The sequence below is a fragment of the Condylura cristata genome, unplaced genomic scaffold, assembly GCF_000260355.1.
Source record: "Condylura cristata isolate star-nosed mole 26May11 unplaced genomic scaffold, ConCri1.0 scaffold00020, whole genome shotgun sequence".
Classification (NCBI taxonomy): Eukaryota; Metazoa; Chordata; class Mammalia; order Eulipotyphla; family Talpidae; genus Condylura; species Condylura cristata.
The window spans coordinates 9,528,170-9,550,404 of NW_004567121.1; the positions used below are offsets into that span (position 1 = coordinate 9,528,170).

The 22,235-nt window shown below is 35.5% G+C and overlaps 2 protein-coding genes across 6 annotated transcripts in view; one reads left to right on the top strand and one right to left on the bottom strand.

Annotated features, from left to right (window-relative positions):
* LOC105853159 (ankyrin repeat and SOCS box protein 3) overlaps positions 1-22,235 on the top strand; it is a 102,605-nt gene that overhangs the window by 42,725 nt on the left and 37,645 nt on the right. For 3 of the 4 annotated variants that reach the window (XM_004686203.2, XM_012727433.1, XM_012727434.1), the window contains exons 2-3: positions 18,144-18,352; positions 20,983-21,141. In XM_004686203.2, the coding sequence (XP_004686260.2) occupies positions 18,157-18,352; positions 20,983-21,141 (355 nt within the window). In that variant the 5' untranslated portion in view covers positions 18,144-18,156. The remainder of the gene's footprint in view (positions 1-18,143; positions 18,353-20,982; positions 21,142-22,235) is intronic. The other variant, XM_012727435.1, reaches the window with a different exon arrangement.
* On the bottom strand, positions 8,436-15,508 carry CHAC2 (ChaC, cation transport regulator homolog 2 (E. coli)). 2 transcript variants are annotated; one of them, XM_004686199.2, is made up of 3 exons: positions 15,285-15,508; positions 10,770-10,805; positions 8,436-8,967 (listed from the first exon to the last, which is right to left on the bottom strand). In XM_004686199.2, exons 1-3 carry the CDS (start codon positions 15,417-15,419, stop codon positions 8,584-8,586), a joined length of 555 nt encoding a protein of 184 aa, XP_004686256.1. In that variant the 5' UTR covers positions 15,420-15,508; the 3' UTR covers positions 8,436-8,583. The 2 variants fall into 2 exon arrangements, with proteins under 2 accessions (XP_004686256.1, XP_012582893.1); XM_012727439.1 differs by lacking the exon at positions 10,770-10,805 and having other exon boundaries at positions 15,285-15,505.

Sequence of the window (22,235 nt, forward strand, 5' to 3'; positions counted from 1 at the left end):
GATGGTCCATTAGAGCATTTTGATGTGGTTCGAGGACAGAGTGGGTTGGATCATTAGCAGGAGTGATGGAGGAACAGAAGTGGTTAGTTCAGGGAAAGTTGCATATACCTGCAGAAGTGTTGTGTTTGAGCTTTATCCAATAGATGGGATTGTAGACTTTTTCAGTGGAATCATCTGAGGTGACGTATTTTTTAAGTATATAAAGATTAATTCAAAATGGATTAAATATTTAAATGAGTAACAAAGAAAGTAGTAGAAAAATTGAAAAATCTTGGTAATATAGGAAATCATGAAGTCATAGCCCTGCGTTAGTGTTTGGAGAGCCCTAGGAAAGAATCTGCCTCAATAGAGCTTATTTTCAAGTAAGGAGAGTATTCAAATAAATAATAGGATAATTTCTGGTAGAATAAAATGCGTGCATAGAAACTTGGTTTGTAAAGATAATACTTTTGGAGTGTTCTGCTTAGGTAGATGGTAAGAACTGACACTCGAGCTGTGACTTTAAGTGATGAGGAAGGCCCCCAGAAATTTCCATGAGGAGGATCTCAGGTAGGGATGAGCTTGATGTATTGGAGAGACAGAAAGCAAGCCATTGTGACTGGAGTGTAAGGAAAGTGGAAGAATATCACATTTCAGAGGCTGGAAGAGGCCAGCTGAACACATGGCATTAGGCACAAGAGTGACATGGCCAGATATAGATTCATGAGGATCATTATGGCGGTTGTATGGAAATTTGGTTATAGGTGACGTTAAGGCTGAATTGTGTTCCCCAAATAGAAGTGACATCTTAATACTTGTTATTTGTGATTGTGAACTAACTTGGAAACAAGGTCTTTACAGATGTAGCCAAGTTAATCTGTCATATTGAATTAAGGTCATCTTGAATTAGGGTGGAATTAATAAATGTCTTTACAAGAAGAGGGTAATTTGGACATGTAGTTAGGTTCACTGAGAAAGTGCTTTGTGAAGATAGAGGTAGAGATTAAAGTAATATGTTTATAGGCCTAGGAAAATTGAAAAACCTCCAGAAGTTAAGAAGAGGTAGGTAGTATTTTCCCCTTGAAATTTCAGGTGCACGAGGTCCTTGATTTTAGATTGTTTGCTTTCAGAACTGTGAAACTGCTTTAAGTTATCTAGTTTTTAGTAATTAGCTATGGCAGTCCTAGGATATTAATACTGTGGGAAAGTATAGTAACAGGGACACCACTTAGGAAGCTGACAGCAATGGAGATGGGAAAAAGTGACAGGATTTGTTTATATTTATCAGATAGAGCAATTAGAACTTGCTGAAGATCAGATATAGCATTTTCTTAAAGACATCAACTAATGATGATGCCTGCACATTTTTGATGAGTGACGGATGGTGTAATTTTCACAGTGAAGACTGATAATTTACTGAAAGAGGATAAACAGCATGTAGACTGAAGGGAATCATGTTTTTATTTGTTTGCTTTTTTATTTTGAAGTAATTTGAAATTTATGTAAAAATTGCTGGAATCAGGGCCTTCGTGATAGCACAAGGGGTTAAGTAAGTCTCAGCACAATGAAGCTATAGGCAGTCTCTGCAGTGTGAGTTGGAATTCTAGCCAGGGAGCTGACCTACATGGCACAGCAGACCTCTTCTGTCTCACCCACTGCTCTCCTCAGCAGTGTATTTTGGTCAGTATGTCTTGTTCTGCTCTCCCTATTCGATCTCTGTTGAATCTTCTCACCCTCACACCCCTACACCTCTGTCCTATACCCCAGTTCTTGGATGCATAAGTAAAATAAATTTAAAAAAATTGCCAGAATCAAACCCAGATTCCCTGATGTTTTGATTATGGTAATAACAATTTACAATATTAATCATTATCATTACCAAGGATCCTATTTTGGATATACTAGGTTTTAGATATAAATTGGATATCTAAGAGCAGCTGATCAATTGTTTAAATAAGTCTGAAGCTGAAGGGGAAGTCAGGTGGAGTTGTAAACTTAGTTTTATTGGCATGTAGATGTAATTAAATCTTGGTACTGGCTGAGATTATGTAGGAGAAAAAGGAGGATGTTAAAGGGAAGACACAAGTTAACAAAAAGGAGTGAAAAGGTATATTCAGTATAGTAGAAAGAAAATTAGGGAAGGGAGTTATGAAGAAAGTCAAGAGAAAGCAATGTTTCACAAAGGAGGGAATGACCTGCTAGCTCAATCAGTGCTGAAAAGTTTGCAAGATGAGGGTTAGGAAGTAACTATTGGATTTGGCAGCATGAAGGACTAGAGAAAAATGGGGCTTGATGGTATTAGGCTGAAGTGGAAGACTTCCATATATATTGAAATAAAAATGATGTACTTTTGTACTTTAACAGATTGTCAAGCCTACCATTTGGAATTTTGGGCAAGATAATCCTGTTTTGAAGGATATCCTGTGCATTGTAAGATGTTTAATAGTACTCCTGGCTTGTGTCCATGAGATGCTAGTAAACTGCCCCTGTGTTACCATTTGTGACAACCAAAAATATCTGCCAACGTTTCTAAATGTCCCTTGGCATACAAAATGATCTATGATTGAGAAATCATTGATTTGACTTTTAAATGAAAAGCATGAATGTTAGTGATGAATTTTTAGGCATTAATTTACCAAGGGGGAAGATGTTAAGGAGTGAACAGCACTCCAAAACTTTTTGCAATGTGGTGAGTATTTTTTTGCCTATAATGCAGGTGGTCTTCTTTGTTTCATATCTTTGATGATATATACTTAATCTTGACTTTTGCTGATGTTACTATTATGTACATTGGTTATCATCATAGAGAATTTTTTTTTTAAATATGAAGATACTTCACTATTTTTTTACAACGTATTAGTTAATATTCCAGTTTGCATTTTCTCAATAGCAAATAAAACACAGGGTAACATTTCTCTTGATTCTGGAGTACCTTGATATCTGTCTTTTTGAGGGTACAGTTTCTTAAGACACCTATGCTACTATCCACAAGGATATCAGCAGTGATTAAAGAACATTTTGCTAAGTTTTTGTTTTTTCTTGCTCAAAGTTTTCACCTTTTTCTTCTAGTCTGTTTTTCAGCATTTGCTATTTCTTCATCATGGATAGGATTTGGTTTTGTGTGTTCATATGGAATAGCTAGAGATGGATGGTAGCATACTATCATCCTTCTCAAGTGTCAAAGCAAGCTATACTTTGCAATGGTATTTATCTGGAAGAGAGAAGTATGTAGATTTATGACAAAATATAAAGCTCTGTTTCAAAGTGGAAATAAAAGTTTTAGGATAGTTCTAAAACACTTATGCTACTGCTGCTAGTACCAGGGTGAATCAAGAACCTATTTTTGTTCCTGGACAGGTTGGCAAGACCACCATCTTATCTCAACCCATAGAGGATTTTGGATCAAAATTTGTCCAGAACCTGTATTAACCTCACCACAACTTAGGAGTTCTTATTTTCAAAAAATGCTATTTATGTAAAAGTATCTTTTTCTCATATAAATGAGGGACAGAATACACAACTTAAAATTTTCTGCATTTTAGGTTTCCAGAAAACTACTTTCTGCATATGAAGGCGTTTTAATACAGCAATTTTCAGTTAACTGTATGTAGAACTAGAGATTTGGGAAAGATCAAGAAAGTTGTGCAGTTTCATCCAACAAATATGGCTTGGAGGCACTAAAGATTATAGACTATATCTATAACTCAGCTATAGATTAAGTCCATCAAAACATTACCACCTAGAAAGGGATATGTGACTTACAGTAAAAGTAAGGAGTGTTTTTTTTTTTTTTTAAAAGATTTATTTATTTGTACATACAGAACCGGGGTACAGGCTAGAGGCTCAGGGGTGGTGAGAGGCTTCACCAGAGACAGAGTGGGGAGCAGAACAGGCAGATCGACGAAGTACACTGCTGAGGGGAGCAGCGGGTGGGTCAGGAGAGGTCTGCCACGCCATGTGGTCACCTCTGGGGCAGGCGGGGATTGAACTCATGCGGAAGTGGCTTTAGCTTCTCAGTGCAGTGCTTTAACCCGCTGCGCCACAAGGGAGGGCCCAGTAAGGAGTGTTTTAAGGGGATACTGCACAGATAAAGTATTGTAGATAATTAAAGGGAGGAGGTGATAAGTGCAAGGGATGGGAGGTAGGAAGAGTAGAAATAAACAAAGCAGTCTTAGGCATTTGTATAGGACCTTACCAAATGATATATTTTTATAGAACTTGACAGGCTTATTTTAAGTGGATGAAAGAACATGTGTCCATAATACATAAAGCAATCAAAAGTAAATGGTTTGGCTATCGGCAGGGGGCTCAGGAATGACATAAAGAAGTTTAATATGTGACAAGGGTGATATTTCACTTTCACAGGGAAAGGTACATTAATAAGTGCTGCTGCTAGTGTCATTTGCTATCTCTTCATCTATAATAAATAAAAGTAATCCCCTTTATCATAAAATAATTTATAGAATATATATATAAAGAAGCTAGAATATTTTTGTAGTTGGAGATGACCTTTTTCAGCAAGAGAGGAAGTCCAGGTACTGTAATAGGAAAGATAGATCTGCTCTAATAAACTTTTAGATGAGTAATTTTTATTAAAGATGAAATGTGCAAACCTTTGACCTAGTGACATTTGTTGTGTGTGCGCTATTGCTGTTAAAAGCAAAAGTCCTGATATGTAAAGGTATATTGAAAGACATATTAATGATGCATTATCTATAGTGGCCTAAACCCCTGATTTTTCTTGGGTAGCTGATTTTCCAACAATAAGGCAAACTAAAAGAATAATGAGGTGTTTAGGAGTTCACGAGTTCTGAGCTGGAGATTGAGATTTATTATGTACTCTATTAAGATATGTATGTACTGGTATTCTTTTAAGTACTTAATTAAAACAAACTTTTAAATTGATTTGTTCCTCCAAGTATATAGTAAACGTCTGTTCAACAATATCTACATGATTGTCATACCTGGGCCTAGTAAGAAAAGAAGTAAATCCAAAACGAGGCACATTGTATAGGACATTTGGTTTGGAGTTTGAAAAAGACATTGATTCAGAATAAGTAGATTTCAGAATAAGCAAGCATTTGCTGGCTGTCTCAATGGTCTCTTTTAAACTATAACAGTGCCCCTTTGCTATTGATTTTAAGGTTTACTTTATTTTCTTTACACCCAGTAAATAAAGTAACTGTGTCAAATACTTATATGACAGAAAATCTACTATAAGATTCAATTTCGTAAGTCTTCAAATAGAATGTGTTAGTACGACAACTGGTCTATGGTCATAACGCTGGTAAGCAGTGAAAATGGACATTAAACCTCAAGTAGTTTGTCCTCAGAAGCCATTCTCTTACCTACATCTCAGTGCTGCCATTTTATCATCAAATGAGTTAACTGTATGTGAAACTTTTTTTTAGCATAATGCATGGTATTTGTTATATAATACATGTAGCATTTACTATCATCATTTCAATATTCTGTAATTACTACTGTATGTTTGTAACGTCTGCATTTTATGACTTCATTTGGATCCTCTATGCTTTGCTTATAGGTTTTTTTTTTTAATTTTATTTAAAATATATTTTACTTTTTTTTTGTACAATGCTTGCTTTTTCTTTTTAGGTGTAGTCCCTGCAAAATTCCCATCTCCAATTTACCTGTGCACCATCACCATAGTCACTTGTGTGAGAACACATTCCTTCCCCTGTTCTAACCCCTCTCTTCCTCCCCTGCAGAGGGCTCTGATTAATAGTTGCCTGTTAATTTTTTTATTTATTGTAATTTTTTTCCTGGTCCCTGCATTCTTCCTATGAGTGAAACCATCTTGATATTTTTCTTTTCCTTCTGGTTTATGTCTCTGAGGATAATTCCTTCCAGTTCCATCCATTTTGCTGCAAATGGCTTGAGTTTATCTTTGATTGCTAAATAGTATTCCATTGCATATATATATATACCACATATTCTTGACCCAGTCATCTATTTTTGGGCATTTGGGTTGTTTCCATTATTTACCTATTGTAAATAGTGCTGCGGTGAACATGGGGTGCAGGTATCCTTTTGAATTAATGTTTTTATATTCTTTGGGTAGATACCTAAGAGTGGAATTGCTAGATCACATGGAAGCTCCATTTTTAGTAGCTTGAGGAACCTCTGCACAGCTTTCCATAGTGGTTGTACCAGTTTGCATTCCCACCAGCAGTGTAGGAGAGTTCCTTTTTCTCTACATCCTTGCCAACACTTGTTTCCTCTTTTTAGTATGTGCCATTCTTACTGGTATATATAGGTTGATTCTTAAACACTGACAACCCCCTAAACTGTTTACAATATTGTAAGTATGCAGACATTATTCACTTATAAAACCAAGAGGTGAAATTTGAAATGCAGAAAAACATGATTCTTTTATTGTGCCATTTGAAACACCCCCTTTATCTTCCTTTAATAGTTCTATATTGGCTAAAATGAATCTTTGTCTTTGAAGATACATTTTAAACTCTGAAATATGTAAGATGCTTCCCAAATCTGTCCCATATTCTGCTTTTTGAGTGGTATTACCTCTCTGGGCTAGGTATATAGTGCTATTTTTCCACTTTGTTGCGAGTAAAATCTCAAGGTTTTTTTTTTTTCTTTATAGAAATTGACATAGAGCGGGTAATGTAATGTTTACAGGCCTTACATATCTAAAATTGCATTTACTTTGCTTTTTCATTTATTCAAGTTTGTGAATAAAATTTGTAATGGAAAAATCATTGTTCTACTCAAAACTGAAACCATTGTTCCTTCAGAGTATCTGTTAGTTATTTATAGTATAATGAGTGTGAGTCTCCTTTTTTGTAAATGATCTTTTTCCCCTAAAAAAAATTTCATTAGGCACTTTTTGTTATTACTGGATTTATGATATTTTAGAGGACATATCTAGGTGTGGTTCTATTTTCATTTATCTTTTTCATAGTATTCTATGAGTACTTCTGGGCCATTTTCTTTTTTTTTACAAGATTATTTTATTAAGGTAACATTTGCAACACTGTAAGTGATTTCGGGTAGAGGTACACACCCCTTCAAATGTATATAACCATACCAGGTCAATCATGAAAGCACCAATAATCCTTAAGCTTCTTCTCCCCCCAAACTTCTCTAGTAACCTCAGTTTTGTAGTCAGGTTCCAAGGGTTTGGTTGGGTTTTGTTTGTTTCTTTCTTCATATTTTACATGAGTGAACATCATCAGTATTTGTCTTTCTCTTTCTGACATATTTTCTTAGCATAATCTCCAGTTCTTCCCATGTTGTTGAAAATGGCAAGATCTCATTTTTTTATTTATAGCTGGTAATATTACTTTGTTATTATAGCCCATTTTCTTTGTCTAGTCTACTCATTTTAAATTGAGCACTTAGAAAATGTCAAAAAATACTTAAAATAGTTACACATAGCTGAGTAGATTACCAAGATGTTAACAGAAAATTAAAAAATATGAAAAAAAAGGATTACTGTTTCTAGTAGGTAGGGTAATTTTATTTTATGTGAAAAAATTCTCTAATTATTGGTCTCATCTGGATCTGAGGAGATTTTATTGTTTCATAGTAGATTTAATGTGATGCTCATAGTTTTTTATGTTGAGATGTACAGGGACTGTTCTACTAAGAATAAGTCACCTGTAATCAGAAAAAAATCAGTCAGAATCAGGGTAAGTTTATGTAATTAATTACATGTATGTTTTCACTGGGAGTAACATCATGAATACTATTTAGGAGATACTTCTGTCTAGGTGATGACAAAGAAGGGGATAAGCCATATAGTAGATCAGACACTGCTACTTAAAAAATTTCAAGCATTAATAATTTCATTATATATATTTCTTTTGGTTTGTAACATCAGAAAGTCCATCTTTCAAGTTTTAGTGTAAGATTAATACAAAGTCAAGGAAAAACAACATTGTTAATGATTGTGATTTGTGTAATGTATTTTGTGCTTTTCTATCTTAAAGAGTTTTACATGTAGAAAATGCATTTATTTGAAGAAGAGCTATTGTATAATATAATCATAAGGAAATATTAATATTAAAAATGCCAAGTTTTTTGGTTTAAATTTGAAATTACAATCAAGATTGAAATCTGCCTGTATTACTATGTATTTCTAGTTATACATAATTTTAAGTTCTAATTTAAGCCATGGTTACAGATTTATTGTTAAGTATACTGAAGATATAACCTTATATTTATTGAACTTTTAGTTTAATTCTTTACAACTTCAAAATAGTATTGTGATGTGAAACAACAGAATTTTACTCTGATTAAATTTCATATTTTACTCCAGTAAAAACAAGCTCTGAACTGAGTCCATTGTATTTTTCTCCAGAGAACTAATTTCTCATAAGCAAATATTCAGTATATATATTAGGAAATCATAATATTATTAAAACTTGAATTTTTCTTGTACTAGTCCTTAGTATTCTGAATATATTTCAGGACAGTTGGAATTAAACTAAATTTTATGACATCTACACTGTATTAGAGAAAAATAAGATCTTAAACACATTTTCATATCATACTGTTGTTGTGCAGTGAATCTCTTTGCTGAAGGAGCTCTCCTTATTTGGAAAAGTCAGTATTGGGTCTTTATATGCAGTTGAGGTTTGGTTTTCTTTCTAAACGTTCCTTTACTAATTTTTCCAAAGAGAAGAGATGCTCATCTGCATCTTCTGGCACAAGGTTTCTAATAGAATTTGCAAGTTCAAAAAGATACTCTGTATTTCTTCCGCTAGGACCAGCTGCATTAAAAATTTGTTCAGCAATGTCTTCCAGAGGTGCAGGACCGAGATAATTAGGATTATCACATGTTCCAATATATAACAACACACTGAATGGTTTCGTTGTGGGATCTTTCGGATAAAAAATAACTGTTGTTGTCATATAGCCGCCTTTCTCTCTGAAGTCAAGGTATGCTTTTACTTCTTCTTCCTTTCCTACTGGCAATCTATAAGCAACACCCCACACACAGCCCTGTGAAAAATGAAAAGGATATATCATTTCATTGTACAAGGCTAAATAAAGTGAAGACATACTGCAGTGTGATCTAAGAAAATATCTTGTATATTCTTAGAAAAATCAAGGTAGTTTTCTTTACTTAAGTATACTTATGTATATACTTAACTGTAATGACAGTTAACATTTAAAATTCTTCAATTGAATATATTTCCTGTGTCAGAAACATGCCAGAATATTTATCTTTTCATAAAATTTAAAAATTAGGCCTTTTTCTTTTAAATGAATAGGACTGAAATGAATAATAATATCTTCACTTAATCATTTAAAATATGGTGGTAAAGCTTTAAGCATTCATTATTTTACATACTGGTTTTCTCTTGTTTGCAGAGAGGGTTCTATTATTTTAAAAGCTCTCTAACAAAATAATCACCTATTTAAGCCTCATTTTATTTGTTCATTTCTTTTTTTTTTTTTATTAAAAAGTTTATTTTTACATCATTTTTCACATTTTTTTTTTTCATCTCAATTGTAATCCCCACGGGTTTCCCATCACCAAATCACCCCTGTGCCACCACCATAGTTTCTAAACTCCTATGTAAATTACTCTATCCAGAATACTAAAAGAGCTCATGAACAAAAAGTTGGTAAAAACAATATACTTTAGCTGTAAAGCACTTAGAGTTAAAATTTTTAACAAGTTATCTGCAGTATAGCTAGACTTAGTTTGTAATAAAGAATTTCTAGTTTTTTGAACACCCTTTAATTATTAAATATGTAGATATAAACATATTCTTGAATGAATTAAAATTCTATAGAAACCAAGTGTCATTAGTTAACTGTTTAATTTGGAATTACAGTTATCATTTGAAGTCATTTTTGTAGGTTTTCTTCTGAATCTAAATTATGAAAATATTTCTGTCTTTATCATTATCATCTGTGGTGTTTTAGCTGCTTGCTGTTTGTATATCTTTTCAAAAGGAAAATCTTTAACTTCATAATATAAAATTTTGAATCTAAACCCCAATGAAGTGGGTATTTTTGAAATGTTAATATTTCAGTATCTTGAAATATTAAAATATTTTAGAAGGCCCTCCCTGGTGGTGCACCAGTTAGGACGCAGCACTGCAAGCTAGCTACAGCCACTTCAGTGCAAGTTCGATTCTCAGCCTGGGAGGTGACCCCATGGTGATCCCCATGGCGCAGCAGATCTCTCCTGTCGGGGGCCCCCTGCTCCACTCAGCTGCGTACTTCCTTCATCTGCCTATTCTGCTCCCACACACTGGTGATCCTCTCACTGCCCCTGCACCTCTGGCCTGTACCCCAGTTCTGTATAAATAAATAAATCTTTAAGAAAATATTTTAGAAACAGAGCTATTGGGTAAATAAAAGTTTTTTATTGTTACATGTATGTTTAAAAACCTGTTCTGCCTTTTATATTAGGCAGTAAAGAAAGTAAGATTTCCTGACTGGGATTTCTACTGTTAGATTCATAACACATTTGAGGAGAGCTTTAAAGATTCCATTTGATTAGTGGTAGTCTGGTTGACTGTCAGTTTCAGCAGGGTATCACACAATTCTCAATCAATAAATCCATTAAGAAAAAAAGTTGTCTACTTTGCATTCTACACTCCAATTTTCTCCACTGGCCTCAATTCTACAAACATGAAAAGAAACGCAACAGAGATAGAATTCTAGAGCTAGTGCAATTAGAATTTTCTGTGATAATTAGTAATGAAATTTCATTGATTATTAAATCTGAGAAACATCTCAAAATTTGCTGTAATTAAAGGCTACAAAAATGAATAATTATACCATACCCCAGGATCTTCAACAAGAGTCACCACTCTTCCAGGCTGTTTTTAAATGGGGAAAAAAAAAATTCTGAGTTAAAAGTTCATTAAGCACTAGCAACTTATATTGATATGGGATGTTTTAACTTCATTTGCTCATATTAAACACTTTCTTAATAGATAAATTTTAAAGTGAACTAAATACTGTGACCTACTTATTACCAATCTTGTCCTTTCTAAGATTCCTTTGGATGAGTATGTATTACATATACATGTTTATTTAAAATGGATATATTTAAAAAACACACCAGTGACTAAAGCTTTTCTAAAATGAAAGACAAAAGAAGAAAATTGTAAATAAAACTTTTAGTTACCCCCCCTTCCACCATGGGGAAAATGATTTTATAGTTCTATTATGGAACAAAACATGACATTCCAGAGTATATTCCTGTATAAAAGTGTTTCTTGAACTTTAGTATAGATCAGAATTACTAAGAGTGCCTGATAAATATTTACTTCGAGGTCTCATTCCCAGAGTTTCTTATTCTGTAGGTCTAGAGTTGTCTCAATTTTCTGTTTTAATACAATAAGATTCCTACTTGGCACCAAGGGCTATGTACCTACTGACATGTTAACATCTTGAGAATGTTGAGTTATAAACTACACTTTTACCCATTTGTGTGTCTCTTGTTCAGGAGCAAGTAACCCTTCAATCATTCAGATGTTTGTGTCACTTTTGTTACTTCATTCTAGTTTTTGTCCATTTGTATAAATTATAATCACATACACATCAGATTTTGGTTTGTTTCTTGTTTCATTGTATTTTCTTGTTTCATATTATACAATGGCTGTATAATATTCTATCATAAATTGTGATTTGTCTTCTATTAAAGATAATGATATAATGAAGATATATATTGTACTCGGTTACATAGGTATGACCATATTATTTTCAGTTTCAGTACAAATTAGGAGCTATTTTATTGTGTCAGTGAGAAGACAACCTTAACTCTTGCTTTGAAGAACTTACATTGTAAATTTTGGAATATGAACAGATGAAATAGAGAATATGTAAGATCTAAGATGTATGGCATTTATTAAGTGCAGGAAGAATTTTGAGTCTTAGGTGGGCAGAAAGAAAAACAAAGTTTGGCAAAAAGCACCATGAGGTGTGATTTATGAATGAGGGCCTAGCCTAGATAGTAGGTCTACACCAGGCCAAATGTCTTACCTTTAGGGATGGTTCCCCATGGAGGAGAAAGGCAACTGAATAAATAGAATTAGAGTCAGATTTAAAATGCCAGAATGCAGCTGAAATTAGCAGACAATGGAGTTGAAATCAGAGAGTATTAGAAAAAGGAAAGCTACTAAAATTTGGGAGAAGTAGAAATAAAGAGCAACTGTAGCACTTAAGTAATAGGGAACTGGCATGTTCAAGGAAGTTCACTGGGGAGGTTGATAATGTGTGTGCAGTAAGAGGTTTGAATGGAAGGAGGTATTTGCTGAGTAAGAAATGTTTAAGGTCCGGGTGATAAGTCCTATACTCCATCTGTCCTTGCCTTACATCCTGCCCAGTCACCCAATTCTGTAGGTAAACTCTGGCTTCTGACTACCAGCTGAATCTGCTTCTTCCTTAAGACGCTCACTGCCCATCTCTAGCTTATAGTTTCCCTTAATTTCAGTACTATTGATATGATGACTTTCTAGTGCAAAAACATTAGGCCACACACTTCAGCACTTTGAATTTTTCAGGGTTGTTAATATTCTACAGAGTTAGATAACAATTTATTATAATTACTTGAGTATAACTTCATCTTTTACCACTGCTCCCCTGAAGTTGTAATACATTAGTTATAACTTTTATAAACATTCATTTATTTGAATATCCCAGTTCCCAGTGCGGAATGCCTTTCCTCCTTTGATGACCTTAGGATATCTTCCCACTACTTTCTCTATCAGGTCTTGGCTGACTCCTCTTAAGTTCATATTGCTTATTTTATATATAAACTTGTATATAAACTTGTAAATGTACTGAAGTAGATTTTGTGTGTTTGTGTGTGTGTTTTTTTTTTTGGCACTGAAACTGAAGATAGGGTCTTTTAAGCTGAGGACTAGAGGAAGTTGTGAAATATGAGTCATGATGGGCGTTTTCATTGTGTAATAAGTAATGTTTCTTCTGCTCTAGGTAAGGAATATCTCTTATGTTAAAATGTTTCCTTTTTTGAAATTGAAGTATATTCTCATGTGAAAAAATTTTCACGTTTAAATAAACCCTTAATTTCGTGAGAAATGGCCAGTTTTATTATATATAGACAGGATATTTAATTAAATTCAGAGAGAAATTAAAGTTTAATGGAGCTAAAAAGTAAACATAATTTAATAAGGCAAGTAGGCTACATATTTACTCCACAAATGTCACACTGCAGTATGTGGATATGAATATTTGCTTAATAATGCCATAATTCACATGTAATGATGACTTAAAAAACCATAGACTTATATAGCATCTACATTATGTTTCTAATATACTGGATATTTCTGTAGCCTTTTGTAGTTTTGTTTGTCTTAAAGGTTACATAAAGCTAGCGGTCCATTATAATAAAAATGTACAGTAAAATAATAAAGTCCTCACTATTTATTTTAACTGAACAGTATGCTTAGAAATTGTTTAGTACTTGGACTTTAATTTGCTATGATGGATTCTTTAAATAAAAGTAGGTGTAAAACTATTAGTGATTGATTGCATTATTTCCCCCCCATATGTATCTGTTCTATATTTCAGTAAATTTAAGTAAAGGGAAGAAAGAGATGCTGGTTTTTATGGTTCCCTTATTTGAAGAGTCAGGAACTGTTGTGTTGACTTGACAATTTCTTATCAGTCTTTTTTGACAGTTTAATATCTCAAAGTGCTGTATAACAAGCTCATCACACATTTTGGTTGGGACTAGAGTAGCAAAGTTTGCTATTTATAACTACAGCCTAAGTATAGTTGGTCATTAAAACTGGAGTCTGAATTAGGACTTTTCTCTTAAAAATGGTGATTTTAAACATTCATAGTTGTCATTCAAGGTTTTTAGTTCAGCTCAGTTCTTTAAAGTCTTCAATATTATTTTATTTGAAGAATTTATAAAATTCTTGGAAATAACTTGACCATGAAGTTTCTGTTGGTCTATAAATGTTTGCCCTAAATCAAGTCAAGTTGCAAGTTATCTGGCTGCCTTGAAATCAGATTAATTGCCAACTGTAGTTGAACTCAGTTTCTTTCTTGTGATTTTTAAATCCTGTGCCTTTTTTATGAGCAGAGCAAACTAATTTTTAGCCTTTCCCTCCTTTGTCATGACTGCAGGTATTTCTTTGGAATTAACTCCATTCTTCCACATCTGATTTCTAGCATTGTAAATATTTTGTTTTTGTGCCATTATTAATTTATTTTTAAAACATAGTAACCTTGTGCCGTTGTTATTTTTAAAACATAGTAACCAAAGTCATATAACTCTCAAAAGTATTTAACAGAACTATAGACAATAAAAAATGTACTCTTTCAAAAGTTAGGAGGTTTAGAAAAACAAGTGCTCAGATTATCCACATTGTTACTCAAAATGTCTATTTCCTTATAGGTTAGTGTTTAGGGGGGCAGCCAGATATACAAGGGTGATTTGCATAAGTAATGAAATGCTCCTAACTCAGGACACATACATTGAGATGAGTATCTTTTCGTGGTTGACTGAAAAGCAGGTGAAAATCATACTGATAATTCTGAAATCATGGCAAAACATTAAATAACCGCAGGATGGAATTTTCCTGCGTCTGGGATGGTAGATTCATACTGGATTTCATTCTCTGAACATTTTAAATAAATTTTCATGTTTCTGTAAAACATATATTGGTTGTATTAATGGGTACTGTGTCACCAATATAACAAACTGGGAACTCCATTTAACTTCACTAGTTCCTGACAACCAAAGTGGTCAGAGTAAAAAAAGCTCCTTAATAGCTCGAGATAATTTTGGAAACACGTTTTTATATAACCTTTGGTGACATTAAGAAAAATCCACAAGCCAAAACTTTGGACAGACATAAAGATACCCCAGAAATAAGCAACTTTTTAAACCAATGAAAGTTTCACAGAGTGCATAACTGCTAACAAATTAAATAGCTAAAAGCTGAATTTGCAAGTTGATTCTATTATTTAAACTAAATGCTAGGTAATGCGATTACTGATCTTCCCGCCTGTTTTTTTTGGGGGGGAGGGGGGCAAAGGTTGTCAAAGATGGGGCTTCTTCGCAGCACACAAACGTGTGCACATGTGCTCAGTGCTTCCTGCCTCAAGAAACTACCCATCAGGAACTCAAGCGGCGTCGGAAGGAGTGATTTGCGAGGGAAGTAGGGGCAAGTGGCCCAGGAGGAGACATGGATACATTATTACCCTAACCCACGTGCTCGGCCCTGAAGCGCACACTGTGGGTCCCGCGGAGCTGGGCTAAAAGCTGGGTAGCAGTCCTCCGGGGAACTGTAAGTGTGGGGAACTGGCTGGCGCCTCACCTTGCCGGGGACCCCGCGATGGTCGGTGCTGCCCTGCCAGAAGCGCCTGCTGTAGCCTGTGATGTATCCGACCAGCTTGTCCTGATAAGGGAAATCCACCTTCCAGATCAAGGACCCGTAACCAAAAACCCACATTTTCCCGGTAATCCGACGCCGCAGTAGGTGCCTCAGCTGCGTTCTCAGGGTGCCGGCGGGGTTGCAGTCTACCCGATGCGAGTAACCGGTTGCGCAGGCGCGGGCACGATGGCCTCACAGCTTTCTTGGGGGCGCTAAGCACACTGGGACTTGTAGTTCGATTTCTGTATTGCAGCCTGTAGTTTTTTACTTTCCAGTTTAGGTATCAAAAAGCATTGTCATGTATACTAAGCTGTGGCTCATTTTAGAGTCTAAATCACTCTAACCTCAGATGTGTAGTGCTGATGACTACAATAGCCACAGTCCTTCCTAGGTTTTTGTGATTTGGAGGTTGCAACTGTTTGCTTTTTACAAAGGAGAAGAGGGAGGAAGAGGAGGAGAAAAGGGCAGCATCTGTGGCTGGCATGGTCTAGATACCGAAAGGAGCTTTATGAGCACCCCAGATGACATTTTGTTTTGCTTTGAAAGTTGGATATCTACAATAGCCACAGTCCTTCCCAGGTTTTTGTGGTTTGGAGGTTGCAACTGTTTGCTTTTTACGAAGGAGAAGAAGGAGGAGGAGAAAAGGGCAGCATCTGTGGCTGGCGTGGTCTAGATACCGAAAAGAGCTTCATGAGCACCCCAGATGACATTTTGTTTTGCTTTGAAAGTTGGATATATGCCCGCGTGATAGAGCCAGAGGAGCACAAGCTAGGAGTGTAATCGTATTTGACTATATATAAAAACAATCTTGCTAGTTTTATACATCTGAAAGAGCTCTTCAACAAAATTTGCTTACATGTTTGAGCTTTATGCAAAAGGACATTATTCATCTTTAGTATTCTCAGTAGTTCATTTAGAGAAGAGTAGGGAAAACTTAGCTCTTGTGCAGTTTGGAAGCCATCTGGGAACCCTCCTGAAATTGTGTACAAAATTTGGGCCTGTGCCTATTTTTCTGGGGAGAACTTTCATCCTTTTCATGAGTTTCTCTAATGGATCAAGGATCTTTAAAAGTATTAAAATCTGCTGGATAGAGCCTAACATATTGCTTAGGAAGCTTATTTGGATTATCATGGTTGAGTTTTTGAATGTGAAAACAGAAGCCTTTCAACATGATTTTTTATAAGTATGTTTATTACATCATCATTTTTGTATAATATATGATTTCTCTATGAAATTCCCACCACCAATTCACCTGTGTACTGTCACCATAGTCCCTTGTGCTCTTCCTAGTTCTGTCCTGATCCTTCTCCCTCCTCTCTCCTATAGAATGTTTCTGATTTATAGTTGCCTGATGATGATTTTGATTTTTACTATTACAGTTACTTTTTTTTTTTTTCCTGATCCCTTATTTAGTTCCTCTACATTCCTCTTATATTGTTCTTTTTCTTTCTGGTTGGTTTATTTCACTGAGCATAATTCCTCAACATGATTGTTTTTTTATTAGTATTTCTATTTCATGGTCTTTAGCTTCATAAAAGAATGCCTAAACACCCAAGTACAAGAATATTTAAAAAGAATCACCTAGAGGGGGCCTCTCTGGTGGCATAGGGGTTAATTTCCTGTGCTCTCACTACTGTGGCCTCGTTTGGGTCTCCCAGCTATGGAACTAACCCACGTGGGATATATTGCTCTTCTGTTTCACCCTCTGCTCCCCTTCGCAGTGTATTTCAGTTTCAGTAGATGTGCCATTCTGCTCCCCATTCTGTTTGTGGTGAATTGTCTTACCCCACCCCCCACCCCACCTCCTATCCTAATTCATCAATAAACAAATGAATAAAAAGCTTTTTACCTGTATTGAAAGAGACGTGTTGCTGACATTTCCTCAACTGCTACCTGAGATCTTTAGAAAACCTAAAAGGGTATGTGGAATCTGAATGTTACTGAGAACTACTCCTTAGAGTAAATATTCTGAGAAACCTGAATCTTAGTGCAACCTGCCTCATAGAATGAGTAACAAGAATTTGTATTTGTGAGGGGTATTTACTGAGAGCTATACTGGGTGCTAACTCCAGGGGAAACTGATGTGAACTTTGAAGGGAAATAATGAGGAAAAGGACAGTAATGCTAAGAAGAACTTTCTGGACTGGTGGAGGAAAGTTGGATTCCTCTTTTTATGTCCTTTGTCCATTTAAGTATATTCAGTAAGTGGGGTTGTTTCATGAAGGAAAGAAAACCTTAGGGTATAGCCTCCTAAAAAAGATCAGCTGAAGCAAAAAACTAGATTTTTTGCATGTCTTTGTTATTTTCATGTCTTTCATTCTTTTTGTAGCCTTTGGGTTTTGCTTTTTCCTATGGAGGTATAAATTGATTCTTTAGACTGATCATTGGTGGTAGTTAAGTGTCTGCATAATAGAAGATGCATTTGTGATTAACTGAAGGTATGTAATTCTTTTATGTATAGAGTTCCATTGAGCACATTTAGTAGACTATGAATAGTAACACAGGTCTGCAGAAAGGAGCCTCTTAGACAACATTTCCAGAGAAGGAAAGATAGAATACTTAAAACTCCCTTGATAGCTTTAATAAAAACATTCCAAAGAATCTTGATTCACCAAAACAGAGACTTTCTGGTTTAGACAGCAGCAGAGGCTATGCTTGAGAGGTGACTTTCTTCACCTCAGGCTCTTCCTTAAGCAGTCATATGAAAGATGCAGGACAGGCGCCTCCTTTTGCTATCTGTTTAGTCTCTAGGAGTATGGTGTTTCATTGATTATTGTGTTTTCTTTTTACCTTCTTTTGTAGACTGGTCAAAAGAATGGATTTTACAGAGGCTTATTCTGACACATGTTCCACAGTTGGGCTTGCTGCCAGGGAAGGTAATGTGAAAGTCTTGAGAAAACTGCTCAGAAAGGGACGCAGCATTGATGTTGCTGATAACAGAGGATGGATGCCAATTCATGAAGCAGCTTATCATAATTCTGTAGAATGTTTGCGGATGTTAATTCATGCAGGTAAAGTAAATTAAAAGTATGGGAGGCTAGGCCCAGATGTGTTAAGAACACAGATGCAAATAGTATTACATGACTTATTGTTTCCTTTTCTACAACCATAAAATAACTGCCTGCAGCTCATTTATTAAGAATGGTAAAATTGCTGCCTTGGATTATATCAGAATGGTGTTTGAACTGGATATCTGTAAAAATCCTTTATATGAACGTGCCTGTGCTTGGCCCTTTTCTATGTTCTGAGCTAGGTAATGTGGCAAAAGTAGCCTGTGGTTACAATTTAAACATTTGGTAGTTACTGGTCATGTTTATTCTTTCTTCCTTTTACAAACAAAACCAGCACATAGTGTTGCTGAAATTGAGGGTGTGAATGTTTATCTTCCATTACACTTTTTTTTTTATACTTTTCAGTTTCTCTTAGTTTTGGGAATCTTCCCTATTTCTTTCACTTTGTATTTTCTGGGGACACCATACAGAGCAGGACAGAAAAGTTAACTTCTTTCTTGATTTTTTTATTAAGGGTTGTCAGACAATAAATATTTAAACAAAAAAGATGCTTTTAAAAGGTAAAAGGTCTTGTGGAGAAATGGAGCAATGGGACAGGGAGTAGCAGGTGCAACTACAATTATTTCCAACTATATTAAGTTGACTTCATGCTTGTAACTTGAGATCTGATATACACCATAGAAATTAGCCTGTGCTACAAACCCAGGTTTTTTTTTCCCCTCCTGGAGAGTCAGCTTAACGTTAACCATCACACCATTGAGTGGAAGACTTGGTGAGAGCAAATGAGAGATTCAGACCTTGGGAAATGGGGCAGGGAAGAGGAAATGGTGACAGATCACTGCATTTTTTTTTTTAAGATTTATTTATTTATTCATATATAACTGGGGTACAGGCCAGAGATGTGGAGGGTGAGAGGATTCACCAGAGACAGAGTGGGGAGCAGAACAGGCAGATCGACGAAGTATACTGCCTAGGGGAGCAGTGGGCGGGTCAGGAGAGGTCTGCCTCGCCATGTGGTCACCTCCGGGGCAGGTGGGGATCCAACCCATGCGGAAGTGGCTTAAGCTTCTTAGTGCAGTGCTTTAACCCGCTGCCACCAGGGAGGGCCCAGATCAACTGCATTTTAAGAAGCATCATAGTAGATGCTTGGCTCAAGTTACCTGTCACACACAAAGCTGCTACTGACTTATTGTTAACCCCATTTTGTTGGTGAAAAGATCAAAGGTTTTTGACTTATCAAAGGTTACATAACAAAAACTAGGACATTTGATTTGAATTCATTTTTCTTTGACACTAAAGCTCATGTTTTCCCATTGTAGCATACGACCAACATTTAATCACGTACTCATTTGAAAAAGTTAAACTGAGGTTGAATATTACACTGCATGCTATAGATTCACTGAGCCACTTACATTCCACCGTTCATAAATATTCAGATTCTTCTTCTCTGTATACTTGTCATCATTAGGTATATTTCCTAAAAAATTAGACTTCTGGGTCTGTAGCTCATTACAATGATTAACTCTCATTACCTCATGAGTGGGACTCATAATGCAGGAAATTTGTCGTTAATGCTTTTTAAATCACATGTTCTAATGTCTATTATAGTTTAATATTTAGAGACAATACAAAAGCAGATTTTATGCCTCACATTTAAAAGTCTTAATATGGGCCCTCCCTGGTGGCGCAGTGGGTTAAAGCACTGTGCTGGGAATCAAAAGCTACTTCTGCATGAGTTCGATCCCCGCCTGCCCCGGAGGAGATCCACATTGCGCGGCAGACCTCTCCTGACCCGCCCGCTGCTCCCCTCAGCAGTGTACCTCGTTGATCTGCCTGTTCTGCTCCCCACAGTCTCTGGTGAATCCTCTCACCCCCCGCCCCCTCCCCTGGCCTGCACCCCATCTGTTTTATGCATAGATTCATAAAAACAATCTTAAAAAAAAAAGTCTTAATATGCATTTTCAGAATCTGAAGTTAATTCTGTAGCTTGAGTTTGCAAACTTTCTCTAGGGGCATAGAAATTTGACTATTCTTTTCTAGTAAGAAAGCTCATCCTTGATAAACTGTTCTTTCTCTTTCCATATCAGAATAGAGTTATGCTACAATTTTCCCCTTTAGCTGCTGTATAGATTTAGTGCACTTTTATTATTTTAGAAATGCAGTCTTCATTATTACTAGACTGTAGTCCTAAATTAGAAAAAGAATTATTGTAAGCTACATTAATTTATTAGTTGAGTACAGGAAATAATGTTAGAGATGAGACCATTTCCCTCATATAAATGTAGAAATAAATCAAATTTGTTTGTATTTCAGTAATAATAATAACAGCAAAATCTCTTGCTGATGCAATGATTGCTTCCTCTTCAGATCTTGTTTTAGTGTTACCTTTCAACTCTTATCACTCTTCTCTCACCCACCAAAAATTAGTTTTTGGGCAGTTCATGTGTTTAGAATAGCAGAGGCTGTTCACACTATGACTATTGTGTTGTTTTTTTATTTTCTGAATTTCTAAATTAGGAGAGTTCTAGCTTATAAATTACTTATACTTCATTAATTTTTTTCTTGGAATCTTTCTTTTTTAATCCCAAAAAGTAGATATAATCTTCTACTTGTATTCTTTTATCTCTTAGAGTCATCTGAAAACTACATTAAGACAAAGACTTTTGAAGGCTTGTCTGCATTACATCTTGCTGCAAGTCAAGGACATTGGAAGATTGTACAGATTCTTTTAGAAGCTGGAGCAGATCCTAATGAAACAACTTTAGAGGAAACCACACCACTGTTTTTAGGTGAAGTATTTATTTGTGGTACAGATGCCGTTATTTTACTTTAATTAATTTTTAAAGTAACTGTTTCAATTTCCCACAGAGATATATTTACAATTTATTCCATGACAAATGTTATACTGCCCCTTTGATTCTGACACCAAAGATGTATTTTTTTTTAAAGATTTATTATGCATATAAGAACTGGGGTATAGGCCAGAGGTACAGGGGGTGAGAGGATTCACCAGAGACAGAGTAGGGAACAGAATAGGCAGAAGTAGTGAAGTACACTGCTGAGGGGAACAGTGGGCGGGTCAGGAGAGGTCTCCATGCCCGTTGGGCCACCTCCCTGGCTGGAAGCAATCTTGTGCTTCAGTGGCTGCTTATCCCCCCACAGTGCTGTGCTTTAACCCATTGCACCACGAGGGAGGGACCCAAAGGTGTATTTTTAAAAGTTCTGCCTTTGTTTTCTACTTTGGTGATAAATCATTTGGAAATATCTTTGTGTTTATTTAAAGTTGTAAAATCTGTTCTGAATTTAGTCACCATTGCTGCTGTCTGATTGTCCTTTTGCTTAAATAGTAGCACTAGTTAAAAGGTTACTTATGAGTGTTTTATGTTTGCATTTGCTTTTTCTAAGCATTAAGAAATCAGTGTTATATGGAAGAAATCACCAGCTAATCCATTAAACCACTTAATTTGTTGCCTTTATGGATCACTATTCATACCTACCCTGATGGCCATGTTGCCACCTAGATTGTTGCAAGAGGCTACAGAATGGAATCACTGAAGATCATGGGTTAAAAAAACAAATACAGAATTATGGAAATTTACCAGGTTACTGAAAAAAAAGAATGTCATTGACATCAGTGATATGTAATGATGATTGAACTTAAGTTTGAATGCCATGGGTTAGAAAATCTACTTCAGCATTTATAATGGGAGCATCTTTCCTACACTGAATTCAGCAAGATTTGTGAACTTCAAAAAAGAACTCTTCAGAGGCAGAAATAGTCAAAATGAGAGACATACAAGAGAGGAAAAATTTAGAAAACTTGTATCTTTCCATGAGAAAAACTATCTTTCCAGAACTTTTTATTGGACTCAGATATACTTTA